The sequence below is a fragment of the Xenopus laevis genome, chromosome 4L, assembly GCF_017654675.1.
Source record: "Xenopus laevis strain J_2021 chromosome 4L, Xenopus_laevis_v10.1, whole genome shotgun sequence".
Classification (NCBI taxonomy): Eukaryota; Metazoa; Chordata; class Amphibia; order Anura; family Pipidae; genus Xenopus; species Xenopus laevis.
In genome coordinates this window covers 86,062,954-86,080,413 of record NC_054377.1, presented here as the reverse complement: position 1 = coordinate 86,080,413, position 17,460 = coordinate 86,062,954, and the positions used below count along the sequence as shown (strand labels likewise).

Here is a 17,460-nt window from a genome sequence, read left to right as displayed (position 1 = left end):
GGGCTTGGAAGGGGTGAACTGTATCTTCCAAATCTCCCACCCTCCGTTCCACTTCTTGGGTGCGCTCCCTTATATTCTGGATGTCATTGCGGAGTATATTAAAATTAGACTGGAGCTCATCAATCTTCCCAATAGTGGTGGCATGGTTGCTATTCAGTAATGAGATGATTTCTGCCAGAGAGTACTGATCCATTAAAGGGGGTTGTATGGAAGAAGAGGTACTTGCCATTGTGTCGGTCTCCATTCCCCCAGGCTCATGTTGTTCCCCGCTGTCCTCCATGGCAGGTGAGGTATGCTGTGCTTGCCTGCCTGTCTTTGGTGGACTTGCTGTAGGAGAGGCAGCCTTGGATTTATTAGGGCTGACTCTAGGCTCTCTGACAAATCTCTCCAGTTTGTGCGCTGCCCTGGTGCCTATAGTGTGGCCGCGCTGCTCCTGCTGAGACGCTGCTAGCACTGCAGCATGGTTGCGGCCGCCATTTTGTTTCCCCTCCTCCGCTTGCAAGCGCTTCTGTTTAGGGGTTTGCTCACGGGTTTCTGCTCATCTCCGTGATGCGGTTCTGTGCTGGGCGGGCTTCCGGAAACGAAGAGGGACCCGCTGGTAACTTTTGGCCCCTTAGGATGCACTATTTTGAACCGTTTTGTGGGTCCCGGTCTGGAGCGCTAGAAAGTGCCTGCTACCCGCTCTGCATGCGGCCACGCCCCCCCGCGGTCGCTATTTCTAGAGGGGAAAGAATTCAAGGGTAAGACTGGGAGGCAGGGAGGGGGGCCAATGGGGATTTATCACAATGGGGGGTTTAGTTCTCCTTTGAGCACAGGAGAACGCAGGGTGAAATGTCCATAAAGGCCCTAAAGCTGTGGGGAGTGTTGGCTATTGGCTAATTCTGCTTTAAAAATAGTAAAATAATTAAATTACAATTGGATTGTGCAGGTGTACGGATGGTCGCAGAATGTCTGGCAAAGTCAAAAGTAAAAGACACTCAGGAACAAGCACAAGTTGTGTTGGAATTATTGGCTCATGGAAATCCTAAATATCAGTATCAAGTGTATAAAGGATTGATTGCTCTTTTACCCTGTGGGTCCCCGAATGCTCAGCAACTGGCTTTACAGACTCTTAGGGAAATACAGGTAAGGGTTTATAAAAATTCTTTGCAGAAACATAATGTATTAAAAAAAAATACTTAAAAAGAATTAACTAACCTTAATGGGAAACCCCAGAAAATTATTTCTGATAATGAAAGAAAATATGATTCTACTTAGCTTTTTTCAATATACGGTATACTAATTGATATTTTAAGTTGTTTTAAAGTTATTTGTTCAAGTAATTGCAGTTAAGCAGTGCTTGTTTTTGCACTGCAGGTTCTGACTTTTGAAGCATTTTTTTTATTGAAGCCCAAAGGGCTTCATTCGCCCAAGTGCAAAAAAGTGCAAATGCAAAACACAGTGAAGCAGAGGTGCAATGACTTGGCCTTACATAGTATCATAGTAAGTTAGGTTGAAAAAAGACACATGTCCATCAAGTTCAACCCTTTATGTCTATATAAAACCTGTCTAACTTCTAGTTTATCCAGAGGAAGGAAAAACCCCCATTAGAAGTCTCTCCAGTTTGCCTCAAAGGGGGAAAAATCCTTCCCGACTCCAAAATGGCAATCGGACCAGTCCTTGCATCAGCTTGTTCTATGAGCTATCGTTCATAACCTTGTGTTCCCTCACATGCTAAAAAAAGCCATACAACTCCTTAAAGCTATCTAATGTTTCAATCAGTACGACTGATTCAGGGTGAGAATTCCAGATCTTCACTTTCTTCTAATCAGAATGGGTGCCCTCGTGTCAGCTGGAAGGACCTACTGGTGAATAAAGCCAAAAGTAAAAGTACTAAAGGCCAAGTCCAAAAAATCTCTCGGGACTACCTATCCAAAAGGCGCAAAATGCTCTTGAAGTCTTCGAACTCCCCTTCACTTAATCTAAGGGGAGCCCCTTTATACCTGGCCAAAAGGCCTGCACGTGGCAAGAGTCTCAACCCTCTTCGTAGTAAGGCTGGGGGGGGGTCCTTCCCCCTCCAGCCCGAATGCATATAATGGGATAAACCAATGGTGCTTCAACCAGGAGATTTATTACACCGTCACCGAAAAAGTGCCAATGGATAAAAATATACAGTAAATAGATAAAACCAGAAAATAGCCCAGCCCCATCATATTGGCTGGATTTAAAAAAATGTCTTAAATAAACATTATCATCAAAAAATAAGTGTTTTAAAGTAATAAAAACTGTATGCAGTATTGCCCTGCACTGGTAAAACTGATTTTTGCTTCGGAAACACTACTATTGTTTATATAAATATGGTGCTGTGTAGCAATGCAGCCATTCAAAGAAGAAAAGGCTCAGGTTACACAGCAGATAGCAGATAAGCTCTGTAGAACATAATGGTTATCTGTTATCCACTATTTAACCTGTACCATATAGCCTTTTTCAATTTCCGCCATTGCTACACTTGTTTACATAAACTATAGTAGTGTTTCTGAAGCAAACAGATCAGTTTTACCAGTGCAGGGCAACACTACATGATATTTTCATTACTTTAAAAAAAATTTTGGGAATTGTTCAATATGAAAATAAAAACTGGCTAAATAGATAACCCATGCAAAATAAAACATGTTTCTAATATAGTTAGCCAAAAATGTAATGTATAGAAGCTAGAGTGACTGTATGTCATAATAGCCAAATAATAGCCAACATAATAGCCAAAACAATGCTTCATGCTTTGTATCTCTCTTGGTTTCTACTGATTGGTTACCAGGCAGTAACCAATCAGTCACTTGAGGGGGGGCACATGGGTCATAACTGTTTGCTTTTGAATCTGACCTACATGCAAAATCACTGAACTGTTATGTTCCATGTGCCCCCCCTTAAAGTCGCTGACTAACTCAGAGTTAAAAAGCTGCAAAGCAGGAAGTAGTGTTCTGGCTATTATGTTAGGCATCTAGTCACTCCAGCCTTTATATTACATTTTTGGCTGACTAACTATATTATAAACATTTGTTATTTTGCATGGGCTATCTATTGAGCCAGTTTTTATTTTCATACTTAACAATTCCTTTAAAGGACAGTAACACCAAAAAATGTTTTCAGCGTGCAGCGTCTGCATCCGACAGTCGTGTCGCGTCAGATCAACGCTGTGACACCATGCGACAATGCATTCACTTACCTTATTTTTTTTTGCATGCGACTTGTCGCAGACGTTTTGTCACAGCGCGTCGGTTTGCGCCGAAAACTTCCACGTAGTCCTACCCTTAGAGTTAGTGATGGATGCAGACCAGCTGACACAAGAGGAGAAAAGGGATGGTCTAATGATTACTCATTCAAAAGTTGTATTGCTATGCATGCCGCTATAATTATATATTGGAATTGTGCTCTATAAATAGATGCATAAATACTTCTGCCCACCCCTATTTCCTGACTTAGTTTGCAAAACATTTATGTTTCACTGACACATATTTTTGTTTTGCTTATAAGGTGATAACTATGTTTTGTTACAATTGTTACCATTCAGCAAACTTTCAGCAGTACTCACCCCAGTATAGTGGATTCTCTTCTTGGAGTACTTCAGTCAATGCATCAGGAAGTTCAGTATGAAGGTATGTTTGTATTAGATTTTGTACAATTTTTAGCGTGTTTTCACCTGACCAAGCTTCACATATTGGTATACATGGAGATGTACAAGTGTTGTTCTTTATTTTAAATGGTGAATATATATTCATTTTTTTTCCTATGGGATTGTCTAATGGAAATATTAAAACTGACTGTATTTTTTTTATTTAGCATTTGCTTTATTTCTCTGTACAATCAAAGAATTAAAGGACCAGTAACACAAATTTTTTAAGTATACCATTGTAGCCCCCTCCAGTAATACCTCCATCCAGCACAATGTTAACTATCTGTAATGCTTTATTACAACACAAAAACGGTGGTACTGTGTTAGCCAGTAGCACACAGAACTTGTCGTGTGAGGCCACCTTAAAGGGGTTGTTCACCTTAATACAACATTCAAAAATGTAACGGTTCATGTAAAAATAACAAGTTTTGCCATATAAATGTTTAACAAAAAATGTGCAGTTGATGAGATATTCACCTTTAAGAGATGTGGAGAACACACACACAAGAGGTAGCTGAGGGCATGTCTCCATTTCACCCTATTTCAGAAAACACTGCTCAACAGGGAGTAGAATTTAATCATGGTGTTTTTGAATGATTGCCAGTTAGCTTTGTGCATGATAGAAGTATTATTGGAGGGGCTACACTACTACTTTTTTAAGTGTTGCTGTTCCTTTAAGCTGCATACTAGATAACATGCCAAAAGTGTCTATCGTAACTCTATTATCACCCTGTCTCCTCAGACCAGCGCATTGGGGTTATCCTTGATTATCCTTCATTTCTCATATCCAGTCACTTAAATGGGAACAATCATGAAAATCAAATTGTACAGATAGACAGATATGATGAAAAGAATAATATTCTCAAATATATTTAACAAAATGCTTGCTTTTTTATAAAATAAATAATATTACATACTGTTAGGAGCCTTTCTATATTTTTTCTGATACTAAGGTATCTGTTAAAGTTCTTTAAAGGAAAACTATACCCCCAAAATGAACACTTAAGCAACAGATAGTTTACATCACATTACATCTTACCAAACTGGTCTATATATTTAAGTAAATCTTGCCCTTTTACATGGCATGCCTCTACAACTCTTAACTCTAACAGGAAGAATTGTTGAAGCAAAAGACAGAACTCTGTCTGTTAATTGGCTCATGTGACCTAACCTGTATGGTTTGTTGGTATGTTTGTGTGCACCGTTAATTATACGATCCCAGGGGCGGCCCTTATTTTTTAAAATGACAATTTTCTATTTATGATTATCCAATGGCACATACTACTAGAAAAGTATATTAATATGAAAATAATTTATTTACACATGGGGTTTTCACATGAGCTGTTTTATGCAATATCTTTTTTATAGAGACCTACATTGTTTGGGGGGTATAGTTTTCCTTTAAGGGGGTTGTTCATCTTTGAGTTAACTTTTAGTATGATGTAGAAAGTAATATTCTGAGATAATTTGTATTGATTTTTTATGGGTTTTGAGTTATTCAGCAGCTCTCCAGTTTGCAATTTTAGCAATCTAGTTTCTATGGTCCAAATTACCCTAGCAACCATGCATTGATTTGAATAAAAGTCTGGACCATGAATATGAGAGGGCCTGAAGAGAAAGAGAGAGACAATAAAATACCAATACATTTTACCCTTGCAGAGCATTTGTTTTTTAGGTGGGGTCAGTGACCCCCATTTGAAAGATGGAACAATTCAGAAGATGGCAAGACATTTAAAAAGTATAAACAGAAAAAATGAAGACCAATTGAAAAGTTGCTTAGCACTGGTCATTCAGTAATATACTAAATGTTAACTTAAAGGTGAACCACCCCTTAAAAATAGCCTATAACTCATTGCTCATTATTGCTGTAATTTTGGCAGATGAAAATGAGCCCAACATCCTATGTTCTTATCCCTCTATAGCATATCATTCTAAAATGATATGTTGATACAACAGGTTAAAAAAACTTTTCCAGAAGCAGCCCAGCCCTTCCATTCTTCATGGGGTGTCGGCATCGGGTATATGTGCAATATTCTCACTTGCCCCAACCCCCCCCCCCCCCCCGGAAAAAAGAATGGGTTGGGTTTAAGAGGAAGGAGACTTTTTTTTTTTTTTGTTCAGAAACCATTTAAGGGAAAAGATCCATCGCCTTCGATATCTATCCATCGCCTTCGATATTTGTCCATCGTCTCATATAAGGCTAATGCCACACGAAAATAATCTCGAGAATCAGTCCCTGTGCTGGTATCAGCCTTCTTTCTTTGCCAGCCCCCAGAACCACTGTGTCGGCCAGATGCAGGCATTCAGTGGGTTTCAGCTCCAAAATGCAAACTGTAGCGTTTTAACAATGAAGTCTTCTATGTGTGTCTGGGTGCAGGCAAAGAAGAAGGCTGAGCAGCACAGGGGCTGTTTCTCAGCCTGCGGGTTTTCTGCATTCCAAGATTCAGCCCTGTGTAGCAATAGCCTTAATGTAACACTTAATGTAATCACCCTGAGCCATACCAAAGAGTAATCAGTATGGGTTTCCAGAGCCTTAGCAATAACTTAATTCTACCCTGATAGCTGCCTTGGGTTCAGAATAGTGATAGAAATTGGGAAATAAATATCTCTAGTTTATTATTCAGGCAAATCTTACTAAATAGGCGTTATTTTTATCATATGAGGTTGAATAGACAGTTGGCCTTGCATTTCAAGTGTCTCTGCACAGTCACAGACAAAAAGACACACACAGAGATACACAGAGACAGGCCCGGACTGGCAATCTTTGGGTTCTGGCAAATGCCAGAGGGGCTGCTGTGCGATGTCATAGACTATTTTGTGGGTCACTATTTAGTGGGCTTGTGGGCCTCTTTAAACTTGAAATGCCAGGGCCTATTTTGACTTACAGTCCAGACCCACAGAGACAGACAGACAGACACAACTACCTCTAGTCCACCCCCAAAACTTTGTGTAAAGTCAGCAGCATCAGTAGCTCTCCCTCCCTGACATATTCACAGAGAACTCCTGCTCTCCTTACCCCTCCCCCCCCAAAGCCGCATGTTAGCACCATGGCTCTGCTCTCTTCCAAAAGCATGTGTAAGGCTGGTGGCAGACATGGTGATTGTAGGTAGATTAGTCACCCAGCGACAAATCTCTTCTTCTTCTTCTTCTTCGGACAACTAATTTCCCCCGAATGCCTTCCTGCCGGCTAGAATGTAGATCGCCGGCGGAATGGCACTGATTGCTTTGGCTTTCCGAAGTCGCCCGAAGTTTCCTCGTGAAGCAATTTCGGAAAACTAAGGCATTCGTCGCCCCCAAGAAGAAGAAATTTGCCGCTGGGCGACTAATCTTCCCACAATCGCCACATCTGCCACCACCCTTAAGGCATCGTTGGTAGTTTAATGGCTTCAAAACTACTCTCTCTGTTCCGGACAGATTCATGCAAAACTCCTGCTTGTGCCTTCTTCAGCTTCCCCCTCCTCTCCCCCAGACTGTGTGAAAAGTCAAAATCAGTAACTCAGGAGCTCCACCCCCTTTTCGTGCCACACGTGTGCCTTTGTGTGATCACTGTAACTCGCAAGTACTTGGATCCGGTGCATGATCTGTAATGGGTCCCAGCATGGATCTTGGGGGTGGGGAAGATGTGTGGCTATTAGGCTTCTGCCCCTCCGTGAGCGAAAAAACTCTGATTTCCTCAGAGGTCCAATGGGGGTTCCTGTCCCTTTGTAAGTCTTTTGGCTGGAGGGGAACAGATAAAGGTACCCCCCTAGCCTTGTAGCAAAGGGGTATGAAGACCCTTGCCCCCCTGCCTGTGCCTTTCGTTCCGGGGGGGGGGGGTCAGGGATAAAGGCGAATGGGAGTCCGAAGATTCTATTTCATTGCGGGCCTTGTGGCCGGGTGACTTGCAAGTTTTTTGGTCTCTTTTCAGATGGGTCCACTGCACTGTGTGAGTTTTTAATTCACTTTGGGTGATTTTGAAGCATTGTTTGGGCTTCAATAAAAAAAATGTGCTACTAAAACTGAACTACTACTAAAATAACTAAGCTGGCTTTCCACAGTTCAAGAGTGACAGCCAATAAGAGTCATGCAAAATAACGCAACCCCAACCTCAGGAGCACTAGAGCAGCAGTAGCTGCCAGTGGGACTATGAAAATTTGAAAATTTCAAAAACTGTACAAAATTTATAATACTTTATATGTAAAGACTTTCATAATTTAATGTGATGATTAATTTCTGTGATTATTAATTTCATCCCATTTAATAAATCATGCCATATAAACCTAAGGAATATTTATAATCATTTATTATCCAAGATGCCACTAAAATTCTGATTCACTCTTTCATCATATCATGCATTAATAATCATTTATTATCCAAGATGCCACTAAAATTCTGATTCACTCTTTCATCATATCATGCATTAATTACTGTAACCAATAATTTGCCTTCCCATCCACAGGCTGTAACCTCTCCAGTGATGAACAATCTCTGTAACATATTTTACAACTGTGTTCCAATGTGGAGGTGTTTTTTGTGGAGGATGCTGCATGGAGATGCAGGAGTTATTTTACCCAAATTAGCTCTTTGGGGACTGCACCCACGGAAATGCATTGAAATGCTGAACACAGATAAAATACTGCTTGTTGCCTTTGACCTGCGTTTGGCGTTTCAGCTTGATTCTGTGGCCCATGTCCCCATAGAGATGAATGTGGGTCAGTTTACGGTTATGTTTCTTTGCCTTGGAATCACAAATATGCCACCGCATGGAAATGTAGTTGTTAATGCCCATATGTAAGGTCCCTAAAGTAGTGCATAAACATGTTAGCTCAAATGGATAAAGGATAATAACAGGTGCGTGCTTGCTAGGGTGAGTCATGCTATCTGTTTTTTAGGATCGCTTCTCGGCTTTTTGGCTAAGATCAAGTGTAGTACCTTCTTATGATCCTATGTGAGGAAGTGGAAACACTTGGTCTTTAGGCCACTAAGATCATGTGTAGTCAGATCCACTTGATCCACTGGAATAGACCGATGAAGTGGAAGCTTGACCAAAACGATGCATAGTGATCCTATATGGAGAAGTGCTTGATCCACTTTTTTTGGGTCTTGCATAATACACGTGCTTGCTTAATCTTGCTTCGCTTCCCATATCCCTGGCTGCTTGGCTAGGGGGGGAATCTTTTCTCCACTACTCCTTTCCTCTTCTTTCTTTTTGCCGGCCGCCAGCCAGAGCCCTAACAAGGCAATCAATGGCATTGCACCGCTCTCTCCAGCACCCTTTTCGTGTTTGGTTTGGCTGGACTCGCAGGGCATGACACGCCCTTGGGGAAGCTTCGGCAGAACCCAGGGTAGACGGGACTCCCCCTAGCTTCAGCGATGGGGAGTCCAAACGACCCCAAACCCCTTCAGGGGGCGGGGATGGTGGGCCCTCCCTAGCTTCGGCGAAGGGGGACCCCACCCACTCAAGCTGTCCGCGGGCGGTGCCTGGGACACTTGGGCAACGGAGCCCATGCCTTCGGGTAGGACTTGGAAGGATGATTCAATATCTGGTTTTTAGACTTGGTATTGACAAAGCTTTGTTTTAAGAGATGAAGTATGAAATTTAATTTTCTTTTTTCTCTGGTTAATATGGCATCACTTTACATGAGGGTTCTACCAAGCAATCTATGGGTGGGTCAATAAACACATAACAATTTCTGCCCAAAAAATAATAATCTTTTATTGTCCTGCCAACTGTACTGCTCTTAAAACTTCGCCTCAGATGTTGACCTCACATCCAACTGGTAATGTTTCAGAAAAGTTGCGAAAGAGCTCCACGTTGCAGCTTTGCATACTTAATCTGGTGAAATATCTGCCTCAATAGCCCATGAGGTACTTACAGCTCTGGTGGAGTGTGCCTTAATCCCCTCTGGCATCTGTTTTCCTTTTGCAGTATAAACTCTTTATATACTTAAGATGATCCATCTACTTATGGTAGAGACTGCCGCTGCCTGTCCCTTTCTTGCCCCTGAAGGTATTACAAATAGCTGTTGTGATTTCCTCCATTTAGCTGTTCTTTCCAGATAAATAGACAAACATCTGACTAGGTCAATTTTACTCCACTTTCTCTCTAGATCAGACTGAGGCTCTGGAAAAAATGTAGGTAATACAATCTCTGTATTTAGATGAAAAGGTGTCACTACCTTTGGAAGAAAAGACGGATTGGTTCTTAAAATGACCCTATCTGTCAACAGAACCGTGTAAGGCTGCTGGGCTGATAGCACCTGCAATTCACTACCCCTCTTTGCAGAAGTTAGTGCAGTTAATAACACAGTCTTATATGTCAGTATTGTCTCTGACACCTCCATCAAAGGTTCAAAAAAGCCTCCAACACCAAAGGTAAGTTCCAGGAAGGTGAAACATTCTTCCTTGGTGGTCTCAATCTTAATACTGCTGCCATAAACTTAACCATCTCTGGCTCTTGAGCCCATGCTCTTTCTGAAAAAGCAGATATAGCAGAGACCTGGGATCTCAAAGTTCTCATACTGAGGCCTTTGTCTAGACCCATCTGTAAGAAATTTTGAATTTCTGTAATCGTGAGATTCTTCAGTTGCATTCCAATTTTTTCCAGATATGCTACAAACACCCCCCAAGTCCTTTGGTATGACTTATTTGTGGATGTCTTTCTTGCATTCATCATGGTATCAATTATTGCTGTTGATAATCCTGCTACCTCTAGTCTCTCCCTTTCAAACGCCAAGCCTTGAGTGTTAACGTGTGCACCTGTGGATGTTCCACCGGACCCTGCATCAGTAACCATCCATCCACCATTCTAAGGCTGTCTTTACTCTCTTGGAAACAAATATCTCTTGGTCCCAATCCTGTCTCAAACTGTCCCATTGGGAAAGAAATTCTCTTTGTGGAATTCTCATGTTCCATCTCGCCCACTGAGTCATCGGTATTGTCAAAGTCAATAGTCCTATTAAACTCATGAACTGTCTTGCGAACAACTCGATGTTTCTCTTATCCATTCAATCTTTTCTCTTATTTTCTGTTTCTTTTCTTCTTTCATCGTAACTATTCCCTTGTTTGTTCAAAACCTTTCTCCTAGATATGTTAGATCTTGTGAAGGTGACAATTGGCTCTTCTCTATATTTATGACCCATCCATGTCTTTGAAGAAATATGATTACCTGGTCTCTGTAACTCATCAGAATGTGAGGATATCGTCCAGGTAATAATAAATGTTGATCTTTCTTTCTCAAGAAACTCTGGGTGATGTTGCCAGACCGAATGGCAGGCAAGTGAATTGGTAATGCTGTAGTGGACCTACTGTAAAATGAAGAAATCTCTGATGGGCTATTGCTATTGGTATATATGTAAATAGGCATCTTTTAGATCTATTGACAACATCCAGTCTCCTCGTATCACTTCTGGAATTATGGTGTACAATGACTCCATCTTGAATCTCTTTATTACCAGATGTTGATTCAACCGTCTGAGATCTAAAACTAGTCTGTAATCCCCTGTCTTTTTCCTCTCTGAATAGAATCCTGTCTTTCTCTGTGAATACGGTATCTCTGTTACTGCACCCTGTGCCTTTAACTGTTGTACATACTCTTGCATAATCTGTCTCATTTCTTAGCTTTGCCTATCTGTTGCAGGCTCTGCCAAACATTCTGGTCTACGATCCTGGGGTAAAAAGACACTTTTCCCCCCTGTCACTTTCTTTATTAACTCTTCTAGTTTCGATCCAAAATGCATGTCTCCTTCAAATGGCATATTGCACAAGTTTGTCTTGGATGCCTTATCTGCACTCCAGGATCTAAGCCATAGTGCTCTACGTGTTGATACCGATAGGGCTAACGCTCTAGATGATGTCTTTACCAGATCAATCGAAGCATCTGCCATGAAGTCAGCTGCAATCTTTAGTTCTGTTAACGATTTGATGATACTTTCACGTTCTATTCCCTGTTTTAATGACCTTTCCACATTGTGTACCCATGATTGCATGGCATGTGCCACCGATGTTAACGCTATGGCTGTTCTACATGTAGCTGCTGTAGCTAAATAATTATTCTTTAAAATAGTCTCCATCTTTTTATCCATTGGGTTAGCAAAAGAGGATATATCATCTACCGGTAACACTGTTCTCTGACAGTCTTGCCACAGCTGCATCCACCTTCGGTGGTCTCTCCCAAATCTTTTCCTGATCCGCAGCGAATGGATACAATCTCTGCATCCTGTTTTGTACTGTGAATCTCGCATCTACCTTTCCCCATTCGGTAGTAATTATTTCCTTGATGGCTTCATCCACTGGAAAAGTGGCCTTTTCCCTCTTTAGCATCTTAAAAAGATTACTTGTCAATGGCTGACTGTCCTGAATTTCCGACAGTTTTAATTCTTCTCTTACTGCATTAATTAATGGCTCTACAAAATTTAAATCAAACATTGCAAATTGCTCTGACAATTCTTCCTCTGATTCTCCTATTGACAATTCCCTCTCAGGAGAATCTTCACTGGTAAATGCTTCCCCCTGTGTAACTCGCTTCTGTACCTGCCTTGAGGTACTTGGTTCTGTTGCCTCTTTTATACCCTGTGCCACTCCTTTAATCCATGACATGATGTCTACTGAATCTGCTGATGATTGTCCAGAAAGTTTCTTTGCACAGCTCTGACAAAATTTTGAATGTCTTGCTGGAGGGTTGTCACATGAGCACACCTTGACCTCTCTTTGATTCTTACTGGGGAAGACACACTGCCAATGCATATTTTCCCTTTAGATTCTCTGACCAAAAAAACTGCTATCCTCTCTGCACATAGCTTTTGGGCTATGGGAATGTTGAATCTCTATCACTCCTTAGACTGTGAAGAGAAATACAACCATGAATATCATATTATGAAGCTTTTCCTAAGCTTCCTTAAACTATACATACCAATTTCGCCAACTGTAGCGCTTAGCAGACACGCAGCTGTCCGTGTAACACACTGCACACGCGTTACTGGTTTCCTTAAGCCGTTTCCCTGTGCGGCAAAACTCCTCCTCTTCCTGTGATGTCAGTACGCGCATCACAATGCGGAAATATTGTCTGTTGCGCTCCGCAACTAACACCCGTTACCTGCCATATCAGCCACCAGGTCTGGCCTACTGCAGATTTTCTTGCTGTTTTACCAAATCACCAGGTAAAGGTCTCTCACAGCCACTGCGTATCCGCAAAATATTCTACCCTGCTGAAAAGCCACCAGGCGTTCATTTGCTAGGGTCTTATGGAGTCTAAATACGAGACAATTTTCTAGTGGGCAGTTTAAAAGAAAAAAACACACTCCGCCAGTCATGAGAATGGCAGAGAGAAAAAAGACAAGGGGGAGGGGACCAGCTGATATAGACTACAGGTGAGGTTTTAATTGCTATGTGATGTGCTCTGTCCAGTCAGAGGTGGGGGCGGGAATTACCCTCTTGCAAAGTGATGCCATATTAACCAGAGAAAGACACCCAGCTCTACAAACCTTCACTTGTCTCTCCACCAGATCATTTACTCATTTGCATACCCATGATGCATTAGGAATGCCTGTGTTCGTACCCATGTCAGTAAATGCTGTTTTTGGTTGATATGATTCCTACTTCTTTCAAACTCTGCCTCTGAGGAAGCTTGTTCAGTTGTTGGCCTGCTCCTGTCAAAGGAACTCCATTTTGGGAGTTGAAGACAGGGGCCCTAATAGCTCTCAGCAACTTTGCGGCCGTCTACTTTGCAGGCAGCCTTTGACCTGGACTTAGTTTAGCATACTCTGGTTTCTTTTCATATCGAATAAATCTTTCGCCTTTTACTAAAGATTTCCGTGGAGAGGAACAATTATGAGTTTCATTTAATTTTTTGAGGCTTGGTTAACACCAGGCTATTGAGACAGTTACAAAAACAGACCATATGGAATGAGATAGTGATAGAGTGGTGTGTAAGAATCTATCAGCAGCCAAAAACTAAATCTCCTTCAAAGACAGACAGAGTAAAAGGAGTAGAGAGGGAGCATATGTGCTCTGAACTGGCCAAAAAAATACTACTTTTACAGGAGAACGGATAGTATTGTGGCTTCTCTGTAATTTAGCATAGAAAGTAGCTTGTTTGCTGGCAGACTGGCTCCAGGAGATGGAGGTGGGACAGGCACGACTGCTCGAGAAGCAGTCTTCCTGTGAGTCTTGCCTCCAGATAAACTCATTTGCATACCCATGGTGCATTAGGAGTACCTGGTTGTGGGACAGTAGGTGCTGTTTTTGGATCGTACGATTTTGTCTCCTTTCAAACTCTGTCTCGGAGGGAGCTCATGGCCATTCCCTATTTCTATGAGAACAAAGAGGCTAAATAGATGGAAAAATAGAGTACAGTATGTAAAGAAAAGAGACTAGGAGAATAGAGGCTGAGTGAGGAGAGGAAGAAAAATAGTACTAAGAGTGGGCCCCTGGTCTAAGATTATTTTGTGGGCCCCTAGTCAAAGGTTTTCGGGTGTGCCCTGGTGTCCCAATATGACACTGCTAGTGAAAAACTCAAACCTTCAAAACCTTATCCAGATCGTGTGTGTCCCAACGATTTTCGTACCATGGTGATCGGTCGTTCAGTCAATCGGACAGGTTAAAGGATTTATATTGGCTACCGATAAGATCTCTGCATGTATTGCCTATCTGACAATATCAATGGGTGACTGTCATTGCTCTTTGTCGGACATAACTTTCTTACATTTGCTGTCTGTCAATTAATGGCCAGAACATTGTCGGATTTGTTTTTTTTTTCCACTTTATTCAATCTGAGATTACAACATGCAGTCGTTCATCGAACATATGGATATATCTGTCTATGGCCAGCTCTACTTGCAAAAGGTTATCATTGTAGAACCCATATCTTTTCGGTCTGTATGCTACTTCTGTGGGCACTTCTGGTTTCAAGACAGGGATTTTTTGGGAGTAGCAGGTAGTGCTGGCATAAACCACACCATTTTTGCTGGTTTTTTTTTATTTTTATTTTTTTTAGGACTATATGGGGAGTAAATTACTACCCATATATTCCTTAAAAACAAAAGTGTGGTTTATGCCAGCACTACCTACTGGACACTCACACACTCTGTATTTGTCTTTAATGTAGAAGAAAATCTGCTCGCTTCCTGGCTGACACACTTGAGGAGGAGGCAGCAGGATAGACCGCCAGCTCTACAAATGTCGCTAGTCTCTCATCCAGATCATTTACTCATTTGCATACCCATGATGCATTAGGACTGCCTGTGTTCGTATCCATGTAAAATGCTGTTTTCGGCTTATATGAGTCCTACTCCTTTCAAACTCTGTCTCTGAGGAAGCTTGTTCAGTTGTTGGTATGCTCCTATCAAAGGAACTCTGCTTTGGGAGTTCAAGACAGGGGACCTATTAGCTCTCAGCAAGTGATGAGCACGTCTGCTTTGCAGGCAGCATTTGACCTGGGATTTTAGAAGACATACTCTGGTTTCTCTTCAAATCGAATAAATCTTTCGCCTTTTACTAAAGATTTCCGTGGAGAGGAACAACCATGAGTTTCATTGAATTTTTTGAGGCTTGGTACACACCAGGCTACTGAGACTGTTACAAAAATAGACCAAAAGGAGTGATAGACAGAAAGAGGGGTGTGCCAGAGTCTATCAGCAGCCAAAACTTTTATCTCATCCAAAGACAGGCAGGAGTAGAGAGAGAAGGGAGCATATGTGCTCTGAACTGTCCAAAAAAATTCTACTTTTACAGGAGCATGGATAGTATTGCTTCTCGTCTTCTCTGTAATTTAACAGTAAAGTAGCTTGTTTGCTGACAGACTGGCTCCAGGAGATGGAGGTGGGGCAGGCACAACGGCTCGAGAAGCAGTCTTCCTGTGAGTTTTGCCTCCAGATGAACTAATTTGCATACCCATGGTGCATTAGGAGCACCTTGTTGTGAGGCAGTAGGGGCTGTTTTCGAATCATAAGAGTTTATCTCCTTTCAAACTCTGTCTCGGAGGGAGCTTGTTGAGATATCTGCATGCTCCTGTCAAAGAAACCCTGTTTTGGGAGTTCATGAGTGGGGTCTTATCCACTCTCAACAAATGTACCTGCTTTGCAGCCAGCCTTTGATTTGGGACAATGCATAATACACTCTGGTTTCTCTTCATATTGAATAAATCTTTTGCCTTTTACTAAAGATTTCTGTGGAGAGGAACAACCATGAGTATCAATTAATTTTTTGAGGCTTGGTTCATACCAAGCTAATGATGTAGTTGAAAAGACAGTTAATGGGGAGAGCAGTGTCTAGTGCGAAGGGTTGGCTTAAAGCATTAGCCATGTTATGGTTAAGAAAAACTCAAACCTTCTAAATCTTATCCTGCACCTGACTCTTAAACTGGCCATAGACTTAAATATACAGTGGTACGATACAAATATTTGTATAATTTTCAGATATGCGTGGATTGTCCCGAAAATTTTCGTACCACGACAATCGGTCGTGCAGTCGGACAGATTAAAAAATTTACATTGGCTACCAATAAGAACTCTGTGTGTATAGCCTATCATAGCATATCATAGCGCCGACAAGATACGCAGTGTTTTACCTTAGTTATAACAAACAGGGAATAAATGGTAGATAAAAAACAAGGGTTTGCAGAGTACAATAGGATTAGAGGGCCCTACAAATTATGGTATACAAACTAAAGGTTAGGGTACAATTGAGACAGGATTTTAGAAACAATTTTGTGATTTATGATACAGCAATGATTGATTAAGGTACATTGAATAAGCTTCTTTAAACAGGTGGGTCTTTTGAAAGTTTGGAGAGAAGGAGAGAATCTGACAGCTCGATGCAGAGAGTTCCAGAGAAAATCAGAAGCCCGATAGAAGTCTTGTAGACAAGAATGGGCAGAAGTGATAAGAAGAGAGGCAAGGTCAGAAGCAGAGCAAAGGTTGCGTGAAGAAGTGTATTTGGAGATCAGAGATGAAATATAGGGAGGGGCTTCATTGTTAAGGGCCTTGAATGTGGGTGTTAGTAATTTGAATTTGATTCTTGAGGAGATTGGGAGCCAGTGAAGGGACATGCAAATGTTGAGCTGTGAGATAGATGAATGAGTCTAGCAGCCACATTTAGAACAGTTTGGAGTTGTGAAAGGCGACTTGTTGTAATACCTGCAAGGAGTAGATTGTAGTAATCAAGGCCGGAGATAAGAGACTGAATATGTGTTTTGGTTGATTCTGAACTGAGATATGGTTGTAATCGGGCAATGTTGCGCAGTTGAATACGAGAAGATTTTGCAAGTGTTTGGATATGTGGTGAAAAAGACAGATGCACGTCTAGTATAACTCCTAGGCAACATGCCTGTGTGGTGGAATGAAAGGTGGTGTTGTTTACTGTGAGTGATATCTAAGGGACAGGAGAGGATCTTGGAGGAAATACAATGAGTTCTGTTTTTGAAAGGTTCAATTTCAGGTGGCACTGTGAAATCCAGGAGGAGACAGCAGAGAGACGGTCTGTAACATGGGAAAGGACAGAAGGAGAGAGGTCAGGAGAAGACAATTAGAGTTGGGTGTCATCAGCATAAAGGTGATACTGACGTCCAAACGACTGAAGTGAAGTAGTATAGAGCGAGAACAGCAGAGGGCCCAGAACAGAGCCTTGAGGAACTCCAACAGAGAGAGAGGGAACATAGTAGAAGTAGAGTTAAGAGAAGGCAACTTTAAAGGAATGGTCAGACAGATAAGATGTAAACCATGAAAGAGCAGTGTCACGAATACCAGCTGAGTATAGGAGTGGGTGGTGAACTGTGTCAAAGGCTGCAGAGAGATCAAAAAGGATTAGTATGGAATAGTGTCCTTTACACTTCGCCA

The 17,460-nt window shown here is 41.6% G+C and overlaps 1 protein-coding gene and 3 non-coding genes across 8 annotated transcripts in view; all 4 read left to right on the top strand.

Annotated features, from left to right (window-relative positions):
* The window catches only part of armh1.L (armadillo like helical domain containing 1 L homeolog), a 59,756-nt gene that overhangs the window by 11,047 nt on the left and 31,249 nt on the right, over window positions 1–17,460 (top strand). For all 5 annotated transcript variants that reach the window (XM_018256317.2, XM_018256315.2, XM_018256316.2 and 2 more), the window contains 2 exon segments: window positions 929–1,125; window positions 3,548–3,632. In XM_018256317.2, the coding sequence (XP_018111806.1) occupies window positions 929–1,125; window positions 3,548–3,632 (282 nt within the window).
* Window positions 13,385–13,499, top strand: LOC121403500. Its single transcript, XR_005967326.1, has one exon. It is a non-coding gene; the product is annotated as a U5 spliceosomal RNA (small nuclear RNA).
* Window positions 15,078–15,192, top strand: LOC121403502. Its single transcript, XR_005967328.1, has one exon. It is a non-coding gene; the product is annotated as a U5 spliceosomal RNA (small nuclear RNA).
* LOC121403504 lies at window positions 15,739–15,853 on the top strand. Its single transcript, XR_005967330.1, has one exon. It is a non-coding gene; the product is annotated as a U5 spliceosomal RNA (small nuclear RNA).